Genomic DNA, 16,435 nt, shown 5'->3' with positions numbered 1-16,435 from the left:
GTGAGCAGTTTTGTTGCTACAGGGGCTTCAGGAAGAGAGGAAGCAACATGTGACTAGATGAGTGGCGGAGCACACTCTTCCCGACTTTAATTCATGCCATCTCCCATTTTTAAAAAGAAGAAGAAGAAAGGGCCATGGAGCAGGTGACACCAAAGGCCTCTCTCTACCTGAGCCCCCGGAGAGCTGCTATCAGTCAGAACAGACTGCACTGGCTTTGATCAGGGCTGGGGAACCTGTGGCCATCCAGATGTTGCAGGAGCATAACTCTCATCATCCCTCACAACTAGCTGTGGAAGTTGGAGTCCATGTGGGGCGCAGGACCACACGTTATTCCCCTCCCCAACTGAGATGTGCAAATAGTCTGACCTCACTTCCTACGTAATTGGAGATGCTAGGATTGAACCAGTGGGATGTAGTGGTTAGAGTATTGGACTAGGACTAGGGAGACCCGGGTTCAAATCCCCGCTCAACCATGAAGCTCACTGAGTGCCCTTGGGTAAGTCGCACACTCTCAGGATAACCTACCTCACAGGGCTGTTTTTAGGATAGAACGAGGAAGGGGGGAAACAGTGCATGCCCCCTTGAGCTTCTGGCGGAAAAGTTGGGATAGAATTGTAATATTAAATAAATAAAATCTGGGGCCTTTTGCATGCAAGGCAGGTGCTCCACCTATGGTCCTTCTGGGAAACTATGCCCTTCCAAGGAGCCCAGGTCTGCCACACCTCATATTGGACTCCATTATTATTTTTTCGAGGCCAGTGCAAATGGATGCACCAAGATGCATCTTGAAGAGCTGCGCTGGAGCTGGATTAAATATTTAGCAAATTGTGAGTGCAGGGAATGTTTCCTTTCCAGTGGTGAGCTGGTTAGAAAGATTAGCAAAGTGGACTTTCCCCCCCCCCCCAATGAAAGGCTGCTGCATTCTGCATTACTCAGCAGATGGCATTTCCCTGCAGGGGTGGATGGAGGAGAGAGTAGCAGCAGTCTGGTCCAGAGCCAAAACTTGGCCTTGTGCCCTCTGGGAGAGCCCATTTTCTGTGGGACTGGTGGTTTTGTGGATGCTAAGAAGGAGGCACCACAAATGATGCAGAAGGGTATTGTCTTTTTGATTGGCATAGGCCATTAGTTTTTCCTGTGTGTTTTTAGTGTATGATTTCATTCTGCTAACCTGCTCTGCTGTTTTTTGGGGGTGTTGCTGTATTTGGGATTTGTTTTTGTATGTTCATTTATGGCAGGGATTTTGAATCATAAGAAGTGGAAAGTGCATTTGCGGTCGCCTAATCCAACCCCCTGCTCAGTGCAGGATCTGCTACACAGGATGCAACTATATAACTATATAACTCCTGACAGGTAGCTTGTCCATCCTCTGCTTTAAGTTTTTCTTCTGCTTTAAGTATTGTGAGAGCCTGTGTGGTGTAGTGGTTAAGAGCGGTAGTCACGTAATTTGGGGAACCAGGTTCGCGTCTCCGCTCCTCCACATGCAGCTGCTGGGTGACCTTGGGCCAGTCACACTTCTTTGAAGTCTCTCAGCCCCACTCACCTCACAGAGTGTTTGTTGTGGGGGAGGAAGGGAAAGGAGATTGTTAGCCGCTTTGAGACTCCTGAAGGGGAGTGAAAGGCGGGATATCAAATCCAAACTCCTCTTCTTCTTCTTCTTCCTGCAAAGGAGAACTCAGCACCTCCTGAGGCAGGCAGTTCCATTGTCAAACAGCTCTTATCATTAGGGCTTTTTTTAAAAAACAAAACCCTAATGTTTAACTCCGCTTCCTCTACAAATTTCTGCTCAGCTGCTCTTGTTCTCTGGAGCAACAGGGCACTTCTGCTTCATCCTCTGCCCTTCAGATATTTGAAGACGGATGTTTGTATTCTCTTCTCTTCTCTTCTCTTCTTCCTAGGACCATTTGCTGTGTTGGGTTGCCTGTTTTTACCTTTTATAAGCCACTTGGTGATTGTGTGTGTGTGTGTTTTAAGCAGAAAAGTAGAGTATAAATAAATAAAGGATAGACTGGCATAAGAATAGGCAGGCTTTTGAATTCCCAGTATGACAGTTCCTCTTCTGATCTCTCTCATCTCCGAGGCATGCCTGTGAATTAAAATTAATCACCTCTTTAAAACAGAATAGACAATGATTTAAACCATGCATGGGAATTTCTGGGTCATTCCAACTGCCTCCAATTCCCCACTTGTGAGCACTAAATGTCTTGAGGAATGCAAATTGGTTCAGTTCCACGAGCAAAAAATTGGGTTTTGGACTCTCTGCTTTTAGATTACTGTGTGTGTATGTGTGTGTGTACACACACACACACACACACACACACACACATACAAAAACTAGATCACTTGGCTATTGCATTACAGATTCTTTACCCATGCAAATAAAATCATTATTGATGATTTACAGATTGGGCCAAGTATTTAGGATCTCTCTCCCGTATGCTTCCTCTCCTTTCTCCTCCTCCTCTTCTCATTTCGTTTTCTCCCTTCATTTTTTAAAAATGTGAAACCTCCCAAAATGAAAAGCGAATTGATTGCATTATTCTAACCCTCCTTTATGAAAAGTTACCGTTGCAAAGCCAGATGTGAAATGTGGCTGTTGCAGATTACAGTCTGGGCTCTGGGTGACTTTTTTCTTCCCTCTTCTTCTCATCCTCGGTGTTGTCTCCCCAAGGAGCTGGAATCTGCCTTCTCTCCAGCAGGAGGGAAATGGCGCTGCCTTGCAATTGCCTCCTGTAGCCTCTGCTGCAGGACACGCAGCTCGTAGCAGAGATAATGCCGCTTGTGCGGAAAGGGGGCTTATGGGGGAATTTTTAATTACAAATGGGTATGAGGGACCAGGTTGCCTAGGAGATGGGTAATGGGCTGCTGAGCGTTTTACTACTAGCAAATCTGCCAGAATAGACGATTAAAAGTTTATTGCTTTATCTGATGCCTGGATTGGTGGCCTTGTGAAAAATAAGCCCCTTTGCTCTTAGCTCACCCCTTGCAGAGCCCCGGCAGCAGACAGGATGCCGCTGGCCAAGTGGCGCTTGTGCCCCAGGGTACAGGTGAGGTGTGTCTATTGCAGAAGGCAAAAAGAGGCTCACTGCCTCTGCCTTCCTCTGCTACTACTTTTCCCTGTGGGGAGCTGGCAAGCGAGGGTCCCGTTTCTGCCAGCTTGTGTAGTATGACTGGTCTCCCCATCATTCTGTTGAGTCTAGGAGGCTGTGTGGCGCGGCAAAGGCAGGTTAAAGGCAAAGTGTCCTGAATTAACAGGGAAGCTATCCAGCAAGAAGTTGGAATGCAGGTGGCTGGGCAGAAGAAGGTGTCACACCAGCAACAGCCAGGCAGCAAGTGACCAATTTCTTCACCTGCCCAGTCACACCCATCCTGTTGTGGAATAACAGCAGTATCCTGATCCAGATTACGCATTGATTGGTTGTTGCTTCGTTCTTCTGCATAGGCCTGATGCCGACAAATGAGGTGGGCATGAACAGGTCCTGACGCAAGCAAATGATTCTCCTTTTGTACAAAAGGTTGAACTGAATGACTTCTGTGGACAGCATCCTCTGGATGACAACTCTTGTTCAAGGCACGCACAAGAATATAAGAAGAGTCCTGCTGGGTCAGGACTGAATGCCCACATAGTCCAGTGTCTTGCTTCCCACAGGGACCAACTCGATTGCTCTGGGGAATCTCCCAGCAGGGCATGAAGGCACTGTGGCAACTGGTATTAAGGGGAACTTGGAAGTTCCACACAGCCATCCCTCCCCCTCACAGCAGACTCAGGTGGTGAGTGCCAACAGAAATTAATCCAAAATGGGGCCAACTAGAAGGAGGTGGCAACTAGCTTGGGAGAACTCTTGAAGTTTGCAGAAGTACAAAAAATACTTTAAAAAAACAAACCATTTTTAGCCCCCCCCCCCCCAAAAAAAAACCAGTCCAAGAAGGGCTGATCAGCCAAGGAATGTTGAGTGTCTATTTACAAAGAAAGACACCCTAGAAGAGGCCGTGGCTGCCTGGCACCTAGAAGGAGAGCACTGCTGTTAGTCATGAGAGGTGAGGACCTGCAACCCAAATATTGCAGCGTATCTTCCTCCCATTAATAAGACTTGCTGCCCATGAATTTGTCTAAACCATCTGACCTTGTGGTAGCCATAACACTTTGTGCCTGTGAATTCCATAAATAGATCACACACAGTTTTGAGAATGTGGACATTTGCAGTGGTGGTGGTGCTTTGTGGTTTGCCATTGGTGAGCCCTTGGCTAATGTGGATTTAACCTCTCTCCTCTGGTCAATTCCATCCCCCATCCTTGGCATCAATAGCATATACCAAATGTTATGCTCCCAACTCCCTGTTCCTGTTCCACAGCATGGCAGATGCTGTATGGCCAGTGTCACATGGCCGTGTCAAACCAGGAGGGGGGTGCCGACTAAGAGCTCCCTACTGTTTTTTTCGCTCTGATTAGAAATTGTTTATTCAGATTTCTGATTTTTGTTAAGCAAATGGATTAATAAAATGACTCATTTATGCAGACGGCACAAGCAGAAATGATTTTCTCCTGCTTAACTCCCCACCCCCCCGCCAAGAAGAAACTTCCTAGTATTCCTTAAGTACTTTGATTCAGGTAATCATTTAATTGCAAATATAAACCAGCAGTGCAAACCCTTTGCATTTTTAACCAGTGCCAGGCGGTGATGATGGTGGGAGTGGGAATATGCCATTCTGGAAGTGCTTCTTTAAAATTTAAATTTTATTGCTTTTTCTGCGTGCCGCCGCCGGTGATCTTGGAGAGCACAGCTGGTGCGTTTACAGCCACGTCCCACTAGGAAGATTAGCATTTAAAAAAAAACTTTTTGCTGCCTTTGCTTGCTCTTTGCAGGGAATGCTGGTGCCCATGCATGGTGCCTAAGCTTGACTCTCCTCTAGAGCAAGGGCACAATCCGATAGGGAGCATCTCCTGTGTAAGGAAATGGCATAAGTTCCCATGGTGCCATGAATTTTTGAGGGACTCTCGTGGATTTCAAAGGGACTTGCAGAGGAGATGTGCCCAGCATGTTACGTCCAAGGACAGTAAGTGATCTTGGCTATCTAAACTTCATGATAATGCAGTCTATTTCAACTCTCCCACCTCAGCACAGGGCTTTTTACCTGGCAACTGGCAGCATCTCCCAACCATAGGAGTTCCCAGAGGCCATGGCCTGCTGAACATACAAATTTCCTTGGTGGTGGATCTGACAGTCTCCTCTAGCATTCTCTCTCCAGTAATGGTCAGCATGTAGCAGGACACAAAGGGCTTCCCTTTGTTTGTCTCCATCATTTATTGCCCAGAGGAGGTATGCTTCAATCTTTAATGAGAACTGCCTGAAATAATGTTAGAAGAGCCCTCCTGGATGAGACTGAAGGTCTCAGGTAGTCAAGCATACTCTTTCACACAGTGGACAAACAGGTGCCTCCAGGAGGCTCACAAGCAGGACACAAGAGCAATAGCCCTCTCCTGCTGTAAGCCCACTCTCCTTCATTGGATGTTTATAAGCAGAGGTTGGAAGGGCATCTGTCAGGGCTGCTTTAGTGGAGATCTTGCATTGCAGGTGGGTTGGACCAGATGACGCTTCATGTCCCTTCCAGCTCTACGATTCTATTATTCATGCAACTCAAGGAACAGGTGAACTGTTGGATGTACATCAGAGTGCCATATAGGTATCACAGCTAATAGTTATTTGATTTGATTACATTTATATCTCACCTTTTCCTCTAAGGAGCTTGACTAGTTGCTTCTGATATCTGGAATTCCAAGGTGTACTTCCTCGGTGCACAAAATTTCCATTTAATTATTGCAGCTGATGGACACAGCAGTGTCAGCACGCAAATGCAGAGCATCTAGTGGCCGGTGAATGGGTGTGTTAGCCAAGGCCTCAGGCAAAGGGCCATAGCTCAGTGGTAGAGCATCTGCTTGAGAACCCAGATTGAATTCCTGGAGAGCCTCTGCCAGTCAATGTGGACTAGCACTCAGTAAGCTAGACAGACCAATGAAATGACTTGGCATAAGTTCACCTGTTCCTTGAGTAGCATGAATAATAGAATCGTAGAGTCGGAAGGGACCTGAAGAGTCATATGGTCCAACTCACTGCAATGCAGGATCTCCACTAAAGCAGCCCCAACAGATGCCCTTCCAACCTCTGCTTATAAACATCCAATGAAGGAGAGTCTACCACTTTCCAATGGAGTCTGTTCCACTGTAACTGACAAGAATATTGGGCTTATGCAAGTGTTACATTTAGATATAGACATCCTGTAAAACAAGTGAAGACCATAACATTGCTGGGCCAGAGCAAAGGTTGTCTAGCCAAGTCCTTTGCCTCCAGCAGCACTGATGTCCATCTCCAGTTCCTCTGCTGCAGTTTTTTCAGGGCAGCAGGCTTTAGGGCTATCCTGGAACTCACCCGTAAACAACTGAGCCTTGCCTGGGGAAAGTATCAGAGAAAAGCTCTCACCTCTCTACTAGCCACCTTGGCTGCCTGCTAATAGAGAGGTAAAATTGAAGCATTGAAAATATGCATTTTATAATCACCCGGATTTATTCCTTCAGAGAGTTTATTACAACCTTTTTATTTTCATGCGTGGCAAATGTAATCTTATCTGGCGCGCCGGCTGGCCTAGCTCAGCTTGCTGAATCCGTTTTGCGGCGGAAAGCTATCAAACGCCAGTCTTCCAGGGCACACCGTGTCTGCATGTTAAAGTTGCTTGAACGCATTAAAGCAGCTGAAACGTGCATTAAAATATGGCACTTGGAGAATAGGATATCTATGCAATTAGCCATCTGATGCTTTCAACAGCTGCTTGTAAGTTAGATCCGGTGTATCAACAAAAGGGTACCTTGGAGATTTTGAAGAAGAAAGGAAAGCAAGCTTACTGGCTGCAGAAGAAGCCCTCCATTGGGAACTTCAAGGGGTTGTTGTTGTTGTTGTTTTGAAGGGATGTCAAGTTTGTGGATGTGCCATAGATGCACAAGCATCTTGAACCTCCATTTTAACACACACACACACACACACGGTCTTTCTGCCTCTCCCCCACCCCACCCCCTGCCACCGCCTGTAGTGTTCAGGCATTGCAAGCTGATAGTGCCAAACTGGTCCACATGTTCCCAGGCACTGGGGAGCACAGCTACGAACCCTGCGAGTTCAAGAAGCAAAATCCTATTAAGATAACGTCACGGGTTTTCTGTTTTACTGTTTGCAAGCCAGCTGTAGTATCGCAAAATGGCACAACAGGGAGGTGCCTGCTGCCAAGGAGCCGTGCTGTAGATAAGATGGGGGGGGAGCATTGAACCTCTGCTAGAATCCAAGTTCAGGTGATAAGGAATTTGGAACCCATCCAGCTTTTTGATTCAGACAAGCAGGGGTGCACAAACTCCGCTGAAACTCCCTTTTGCCCACCTGGCTGGGGAATTGTGCTGCTGCTACCACTATCCCCACTCCATATTCCCAGGGCATACGACATGCTGCATTTAAATAAAGGGTCAGCTTGTTCTGCTCACTGCAGTGCAAGATGACACATTATGTAGGTCAGCAACACTTGGATCGTTATATTTCCTGCAACTCCAGGAGAGCTGAGGAAGGCAGGATCTGAAGCCTGGTCATCTTCTGCACACATCAGCCCTGTCATGAAGAGTCAGTCTGGGACTTGGCTATCCACATCTGGACGCTGACCTGCCATCTTTGCTCTAGGACCGGTATTGTGAAGCAGGATAGGTCTGAGAAGGCTGCAGTTGCTCCATCATGCAGGTGCCTTGGGAGGGTCAGGACCCCCTAGCTTCATTGCTAGAGTGCAGCTGTTTTGGGTTGATGGGTGCAAGCAACTTGTGCTAGCAGTGGAGTACATGGCATCTCTGTTTCCCCAGGTGACCCCAGGTTTGGACGACAAAGAAGGGGAGCTCTTTGTGAAGGGGCCTACGGTATTTCTGGAATACTGGAACAGAACTAAGGAGACCAGGGATGCCTTCACTCCTGACGGCTGGTTTAAAACAGGTACCTTGATTGGGGAGGTGCTGGAGCGCCTCACTTTGCATGCAGAAGATTCCATCCCTGGCAGCACCTCCAGGTAAAAAGGTCAGGTAGTCAGTGGTAGGACAGTCCCTTCTGTAACAGACCTTGGAGAGCCACTGCCAGCCAGAGAGATGAGATGGACAGAGTAACTGACCTGACATAAGACTACTAACTACATTTTTTATAGGACCCCCAAGTGAGAGAGTCTTAGTGCGGTGTGCCCCGTGGCAAGACTCCTCTATATTGGTTCATGGCACAAGACTATGGGAAAGATCTTCAGCCCTGGTTTGTTTGGCTGGGAACCAGGAGCGGATGCAGCACTTGCGCCTGGCTGCTGCTCGGGCAAAGTTACTGGACTAGTGTTAGTAATATTGATATATTAATACAGGAGTAAACATTGTGGTGTCCTCCTTCTCCAGCAGCCCCAGCCAGAATCACTAATGGTCAGGGATGATGGGAGTTGTAATTCAGCAACATCTGCAGGGCCCTGTGTTAGCTAAGCATAAATTAATATATCATTTATATCTCTTGTATGCAAATAACTCTGGACTTGCCTAACTCAATTTGCCCTTGTAACAAGTCAAGAGTAGCATAGTTCCCATTCGGTGTCCACTTACCTTTCTTGTTCCACGTTGAGCAGTGATTTGAACCCAAGCCCTGCTGGGACCTCCTTGTGTTCTGTCTGCAGCAGCAATATGGTTAAGTGGTGTTTTGCTCATAGGGGTCAGTCAAGGATTCTCCGCTGATCATATGAACCCCTGGCTGAGTTGAGTCTCAGGAACTAAATATCCCCATCCCTGATGGGGACGCCATACAGTTGTGCCCTAAAAATGGAATGGTTCCTTCTGCTAGCTCCATCCCTCTCCATCCCTCAGGAGAGCCTTGGAATGTAGGGGGGCCCGTTAAGAGTTACATTTTGGCCTCTTAAGTCTCTTGACCCAAAGCCGTCTTGTTTTTGACTCTTTCCTATTCCTGTTACTAGCGACAGTGTAAGTGTGTACACATGGGACATTTGTTCTCTCTTCGTTCAGCCCTGGTTGTCATTAATCTTGTAGGCTGCAGAAAGCTTGGGTGTCTGGTTAATTTCATTCCTGTCACTCAGTCTATTCCCACCCCTGCCCAGGTCTTTGTTTGCACACAGGGGGCACTTCCTTTCTGTATCGCTGCTTGTTTAATGTAATTTGGGCTGAGGAGGAATGTGAGAGGAAGACAACTATCATGCAGCATGGCACCAAATAAAATGAGCTGCAAACCAACAATGGACCCAGTTCAAATCTCATCGCTGTGATAGTTTGCTGAGTGTTCTAGATCAAGTGGCTGTCAGCGTCTCATCTGCAGTATCAGAATAATATGCTGGCCTACCATGCAGGCCTGTTGTATGGATTACAGCAGGATAACATACCGTATGTGAAGCACTTTGGGCACTTTGGGATGCTATATGATAATAACATTAATAACTGACTTAAATGTTTCAATCTGACTTTCTGGTGCCTTCTCTGTGGCTTTACTGTGTGTGTTCTATTCATTTTGTGGTTGGGTGGTTGGTTTTGTGACTTAAATGAGAGCTGCAGTTTGGCAAGTTTTGCTCATGCCGCAGTCCTCCTGTGAGCAGCGAGATTTTGCGGCTTGATGTTAGTGGGCAATGCAGCATTGTGGGGCAATCCGTTAAAAAAAAAAAAAAGAACGAAAGGATTTTTAAAAAGTTGACCCTCCTGATGAATATTTCAGATGCAAACGAATGGCATGCATTAATTATTGTAAAGAGATGTCTTTAGGAGAAAATGATTTTGAAATTCAGTTTAATTTCATTGTAATGCATTGCAAACAGGAAGGGAGTATGTGTGTTTAATTGGCTCTCGGGGGTATGGCCTGGAAGATGCCATGCCTTTGTCACAGACCATTAGCGATACAGACTGCATAATGAGAAACTACAATCAGCTCACAGCTGCTGGCTCCTACAGGGAGAGAATGATATTAAATGGAAATCAGTATAAATTAAACTTAACCCTTTCGCTGGGCAAATTTTAACTTCCAAGCAAGAAATGCTGGCAGCGGGGCGGTGGTGGGAGAAAATGACAGCTCTTCTGAATTAGAGGCAAGTTGGAGAAGCCTCAGAAGCCACCCTCCGTCCTACCACTGTTAATCTCATTTGACACAGAGTGATGGCATTTTGATTGTTTCCCTCTGGTTGCACCCCACCTTCCCCTCCCCCCAATTTTTCTCCTGTCTCCTTTTGGATCCTTTGAAAAAAAATATATGGTAGGCAACATATTTCCAGAGCTGACACCTCTTGATCCACAGTGAAATGCAGGTTTGCAAGGTGAGACTGCCTTGTTAGCTATTCAGAAAACTATGTATTTTGTATGGAGGCATAGGAAGGAATATAGGGAAGCTGTGTTTTAACTGAGCCAGGCCATTGGTCCATTAAGCTCAGTATTGTTTACACAGGCTGGCAGCCAATCTCCTGGATTTCAGGCAGGAACTTTCCTCAGCCCTACCTGGAGATGCCAGGCATTTACCCTGGGGCCTTTTGCATGTAAAGCAGGCATCACAGTCCTTCGGTACACAAATGCTTCACTGAGAAAAGACCGGCTCTTCAAACTGAAAGTCGTCCTGAGCTCCCCACTTGTATTCTGCGGTTTTAGTAGATACTGTCCTTGTGTCTTGAAACTTGATCCCTGTAGCAATGAGGTCTACAAACTTTTTTTTAATGAAATTGAGCAAATACTGAGATACTCAGAAGGTTGAATTCTGCTGTTGTGCTGTGGGTGCACAGAACATACCCAACCATACACAAAATCATTATGAATCCCAGAGAGGTACCTACTCCAAAGCATTTTGTAGCAGCAGCAAAATGAGTTCTAGAGGAAGCATTTGAATGAGTTAAACAGAGTTAATTACTGCCATGGTGTTCCAAAGAATGCAAATGAAGCAGATTATAACTGCAACAGGGGCATTTACTGACACAGCTCTATCATGGCTTGGGGAAAATACCTTAAAATCCTACTTGCCAGCATTAGAGTCTTAACTGCTTGTGCAACCAGGCACTCAGGATTTTTCCAGTCCTAGTCACAGATAAAGAGAAAAGATAAAGGCAGCAGTGAACAAGGGAAGGAACTATACTCTTACCCGCCCCCAAGCACAATTAAAAGGCAACCTGGGCCCACCAGACCCACCTTAGGTCTGAATACAGCCACTTATGTCCCCCCTTCCCATCCTGGGCATGGGGCCCAATGTGGCGAGGCTGCTGATGAGGCATTCTTCAAGGGCATGTGGAAGCTGGCCCTCAGTTGGGGTGGGAGCACAACTGGAGCAAAGTAAACCTGGTGACGGTGCGCTGCTCTGCCTCTAATAACTTCTGAGCCATAATTGAGCATTTTGCTTATTGCTAATGACAATCCTAGAAACCAGCAGGTCAGCAAACGAAGAATAATCGCTAGCAGAGAAAGCACATGCAGATTCTAACACGCTGCACTTGGTGATGGATTGAGCCACATTAAGATGGAGCTCCAAAGTTCTAGGCAGGTAGAGTAGCTAAAGTCTGTCAGGGTCAGAAAGAGAACTAGAGGTGGGAACAAATGCCCCATGGATATAATGGAGGGCTGTTAATGATGTGTGTCTGTGTGTGCTTATTTATGAAAGGAAATAATGCAGCTGGCCTTGGCTCACCTTGCAACTGTTCAGGCTCTTACAGAAGCATCTTCTTCTGCGTCTTGACATGCCAGTAAACAATCCCACATATGATGGGCTAAAAACTTATGGTTGCCTAGCTGTGCGTGAACAACACTCTCCCTGTCATTGGCTGAGCTTCTGTGGTGTCATAAAATGTTCACTAACACTCTGACTTATCCATGGAATGATGACAATCTGCGTGTTCCTGTGAGGGATGTGAAAGGTCACTTTGGTTCAGATAGACCTTTATACATGAGCCCCATAAAATGCAATAAATGCAGTCCGCATCACCAAGACCATTGTTCTCCACAAGAAGAAGTGACCCAGGTGAATTCAGTGTAAGTAGTCACAAAATCACTCAAGCAGTTACAGGCAGCATTCTGAAGCTCACGAAGAGTACGGTACTTCCTAAATTGCAAAGTGCTACGAAATGGTGGGGTGAAAAGCAGCACTCCTTGCACATTAGCATCATGTCCACAGTTTCATAAATCCAGCTGTTGCTTTTGTGTTCTCCCAGTACCTTGAAATACAGACATAGTCCACCAGGAGCTTTTCCTGCTGTAACTCTGTGGAAGTGAATATAAGAGCGCAGAGTGGCTACACTAGTTTGGTTGAAAGATGGGCTTTCATCTTGAGTGTCTGTGTGCATCCCCCTCCCGCTGTGCAAAGGATTTCTCCCAAAGGAAAAGCACGCTGTGCAGCATGAGTGGCAGGGAGAGGCAAGATCATAGAGCTATGTTCTCCCCAAGGATAGGCTCGCTCCATTCACATTTGCCCACACGTCTAGGAAAGTAGAACCTGGGAGTATTTGGTGAGATTTATTTTCAATTACAGGTTGAGGCAGAGACATGAAATAGTGCCGACTTTGAAAGTGGTGCATAAATCCTGCAAGCAAATCCATGTATATCAGCTCCATATAATAAGACTTTATTGATTGCTATATTGTATCTGTCAGAATAAAACTCCCTTAATGCCTGCATCAGGGCCAGGAAGATAGAGGCCTTGGCTGGTAACGGAATCTGATTCAAGAATCAATGCAGTTTGATTAATATGTCGTTAAGAAAGTAAGAGTTATTTAACTTGTTTGATGTAGGCTTTAAACCGATGACTCATTTCTATTAAGCTCCCCTGCTTTTGAGCTGTGCAGAAAACATAAATGCGATCAATGTTGCTCTTTTGCATGTAACCAAATCCTGTATTTTGGTATTCAGAGTTTATATTACAGTTCCTTTTACGGAAGTCCCAGTCTCTACCTCTCAAATTCATTTCTTATAGGTCCAAAATAAATATTTGCATACCCTAAGCTTCCGGGGCTGGCCCAAGACATCTTGCAGCCTGAGGCAAAGGATAAGATGGTGCATGCACACACAGGGGAGTTGACTGGACTAGTGGTTGAATCTTGCCTGAACACAGGTGATGGGACAACATTGTCCATGATACCTGAGGGTAGCAAGCTAGTTTAAGGGGCCCAGGACAGGTTATATAACACGCAGTGATCTGTCTTCCAGTCAGGGGGATACAGTTCTGCTGCCCAGCTTCTGCAGCCTGCAGCAGACTCTCTCGGCCTAATAGTGGGGCTGCCTGGCAAGTTTCTGCAAATGCATTGTGCACCACACAGAACAGACTGCTTGATTTCACGATTCTGAGAATCTTAATTGTTGTTTCTAAGTAGCGAAGGCACCCAGAGGATGTGAGAATTTCTTCCCTGCTATTTCTGCAGAGTTTTCTGCTTTTCTACCCAACAGTCTCAGACATTTTGCAAGGCACCTTGAATATCATTGCTTTTAGGGACCGCAGCTGTAAATCAGACACATTTTGGAGTGTGGGTTGCAGTGTGGATGATTCCATTGTTTAGGTAGGATGCAGGTTCTGTCTGTTGCTTTTCACATTTCCCCAAATTTGGATGCTGTCTGCTGCTGGTGGACTGTGAGCACAATTGAGAGAATACCAAAAAGGGGGCAGCGGGGGATTTTCAAATCATGAACGTGGCACTAATGTGCAATGATAGTTATTTTTAAATCTAACATTTCTTAACACTTTGCAGTTCAGGAACTACTAAAGCAAACAGCTGTCACTGTATTCCTCATGAGCCTCAGCATATATTTTCACAGCAGATAATTCCCCCTTCACCTAAGGAAAGTAGATCTGGTAGAGTCCACATAATTATCTGCACCTGTGGAACTACTTGGCAGTATCCACTTCAGTCATTGATGGATTTCCTTTTCTGGCAGGTGAAGTTTAAAAATGTTTGGACCCTTGAAGGCAACCGACCAGGACTTCTAGCGGTCCAAGGGCAGAATGCCAGTGCTCTGCTTAACTCCTGGCCCTCCCCCAATGGCTCATAGAAGAAGGATAAATTATGCAAGATTTGCAGATGTGCCTGATTTGCAGAATCCATTCAGGTGTAGAATAGATGTCATATTGGCACAGAATTTCAATCTGTTCTGTGGTTAGCCCTGAAGGTTCTGTTCATTCCCCTGTGAGTCCTTTTGCCCTTCAACCCTAAGAGGATAGAAGACCAAAAAAACAAAACAAAAACACCCCTTCGCTTGAGCTTGGCTGATCTTGTTCTGTTCCCTTCAATGCCAGCTAGCACAGAGAAGGTTAAGCAGATGGCACTACACTGAGTTGGCAGTGGCTTTTTCTGGCTCCTTCCAATCCCCAGAGAGAAGCAGGTGTTCCCCACTCCGGGGTGGGCATTTGTTTCCATTCATGGGCGTTCACACCTGAGATAGAAATCACTTGCGCCTGTTCGGCACAAGCTATAAATAGGAACATGTCTAATTAAAATCCTAGCATGCAATATTTTCCCCATGTTTGTTTACATTGTCTCTCCCAGTCATAAATTCGATTAATACTATTTTTTTTGTTTTAAATTATTGCTTAATTATGAGCTCCTGCAAATGTTGCATATGACTTATCAGCAGGGTAAGCCCGCTGCATGAAATACACACGCCCAAGGCTGGGAAGAAGGAGAGCTTTCTAGTAGCCAGAGGTTGAGATCTGGAGAGTGGCCTGGTGGGATGATGTGATTAACTCAGATGGACTGGGAAGATCTGCTTAGCCTTGACCTCTAGGATTATGTCTCTTTTGACATATCCTTGCCTATGGATGGTCCCCTAACTTAATTAGCTCCAGCAGCAAGGAACTGTACTCTATAGCTTTGCCCAGGGATGGGAACATCTGGCTTAGGGGTCACGTGCAGACCTCAACTTAATTTCCTGTTGGTTGTGGGGGAAGGACAGGAACGAGGGGGGCGCTTGCCCACCACTATCTCTGCCCCTGTCCATCACTGGCACACAGTCCCCAATAGATTTCTCGCAAGGGAATATGATAGAAGCAAATGAGGAATACCATTACTGGGCCAATAACACCACCAGGGCTTCCTCGGTTCCACAGGAAGGACATCACTGCCTTGGAAGCCATTTCTAAATGCCCAAATATATACATAAGAGGCCACCAGTCTGGGTTCCATCCCTGGCATTTCTGAGTAGGGCTGGGAATGTCTTCTGCCTGAGACCCTGGAGAGCTGCTGCCAGTCAGTGTATACAGTATGCACTGAGATGGATCAATGGTCTGACTGAATATAAGGCAGCTCCCTGCATTCCTAAATAGGACATTAAAGATGGACATTCCCTGGGCAAATCTGTATTTGGCCTTATAGCTGCTGTACTTCAATCAAAAGAAACCCTGAGACCATTGAAATGAGCAGCTGCAAAATTGGAATTCATTGAATAATATTATCCAGTCTCTCAGGATAGTATGGGTAGTTACTGCACAAAGAAAATGTAATTGTCCCTCATTTACTGTTCAAGCTTTGATGCACTAGCAAGCACAAATTTATGTTTAGATTGTGCATTATATTTACATTTTCAAAAGCCAGCTATCAGAATATATGATCTTCTCTCTCCAACTTAGGTTATAACCAGCTATGCCATAACCTCAGCTGTTCTTTTCCAAGCAATGGCCACAGCAGCATGGAGGTTCTGACCCAAGCAGGAGATCAGGGTCAGGCAGGGCAAAGCAGTGCAAAGTTCTGGTTTCAACAAGGCAGGGTCAAAGAAGACATGTTTACTTTTCCCAGGTTCTAGTAATAGAAGCCAGGTATGTTCACATAATAAGGAACATGGGTGGCGCTGTGGGTTAAACCACAGAGCCTAGGACTTGCCGATCAGAAGGTCGGCAGTTCGAATCCCCGTGACAAGGTGAGCTCCTGTTGCTCGGTCCCTGCTCCTGCCAACCTAGCAGTTCGAAAACACCTCAAAGTGCAAGTAGATAAATAGGTACCACTCCGGCGGGAAGGTAAACGGTGTTTCCGTGTGCTGCTCTGGTTTTCCAGAAGCGGCTTAGTCATGCTGGCCACATGACCCGGAAGCTGTACGCCGGCTCCCTCGGCCAATAAAGCGAGATGAGCACCGCAACCCCAGAGTCGGTCATGACTGGACCTAATGGTCAGGGATCCCTTTACCTTTACCTTTATGTTCACATATATTTGGTGTGGGGGACCTTTGGCATTTGAGAACTACAACTCCCATCATCCTTTGCCATTGGCCATTCTTGCTGGAACTAATGGGAGTTGTACTTTTGAAGAGCCAAAGGTTCTCCACGTTAGAAGGAAATCAGCAAGATGCGGAAAGCACTTTGGACAGCTCCACTGAGAGCTTAGGACTAGGTAGCTGAGCAAGACTCAAATTTTGCTTCAGTAACAGACAACCCCAAAAGAAACATTAAACACAGCTC

General features: G+C 46.1%; 1 protein-coding gene across 6 annotated transcripts in view; it reads left to right on the top strand.

Moving 5' to 3' along the window:
• Positions 1–16,435, top strand: part of ACSF3 (acyl-CoA synthetase family member 3) — a 64,723-nt gene that overhangs the window by 28,616 nt on the left and 19,672 nt on the right. For 5 of the 6 annotated variants that reach the window (XM_083456488.1, XM_083456491.1, XM_083456490.1 and 2 more), the window contains one exon: positions 7,879–8,005. The exons of the other annotated variant lie outside the window; for it this stretch is intronic. In XM_083456488.1, the coding sequence (XP_083312614.1) occupies positions 7,879–8,005 (127 nt within the window). The remainder of the gene's footprint in view (positions 1–7,878; positions 8,006–16,435) is intronic. 6 annotated transcript variants of the gene reach the window in all.

This window comes from Podarcis tiliguerta, assembly GCF_965153285.1.
Source record: "Podarcis tiliguerta genome assembly, chromosome: 8".
Taxonomy (NCBI): domain Eukaryota; kingdom Metazoa; phylum Chordata; class Lepidosauria; order Squamata; family Lacertidae; genus Podarcis; species Podarcis tiliguerta.
The sequence above is the reverse complement of the archived record's forward strand: the minus strand, read 5'-3'. Positions and strand labels throughout refer to the sequence as shown.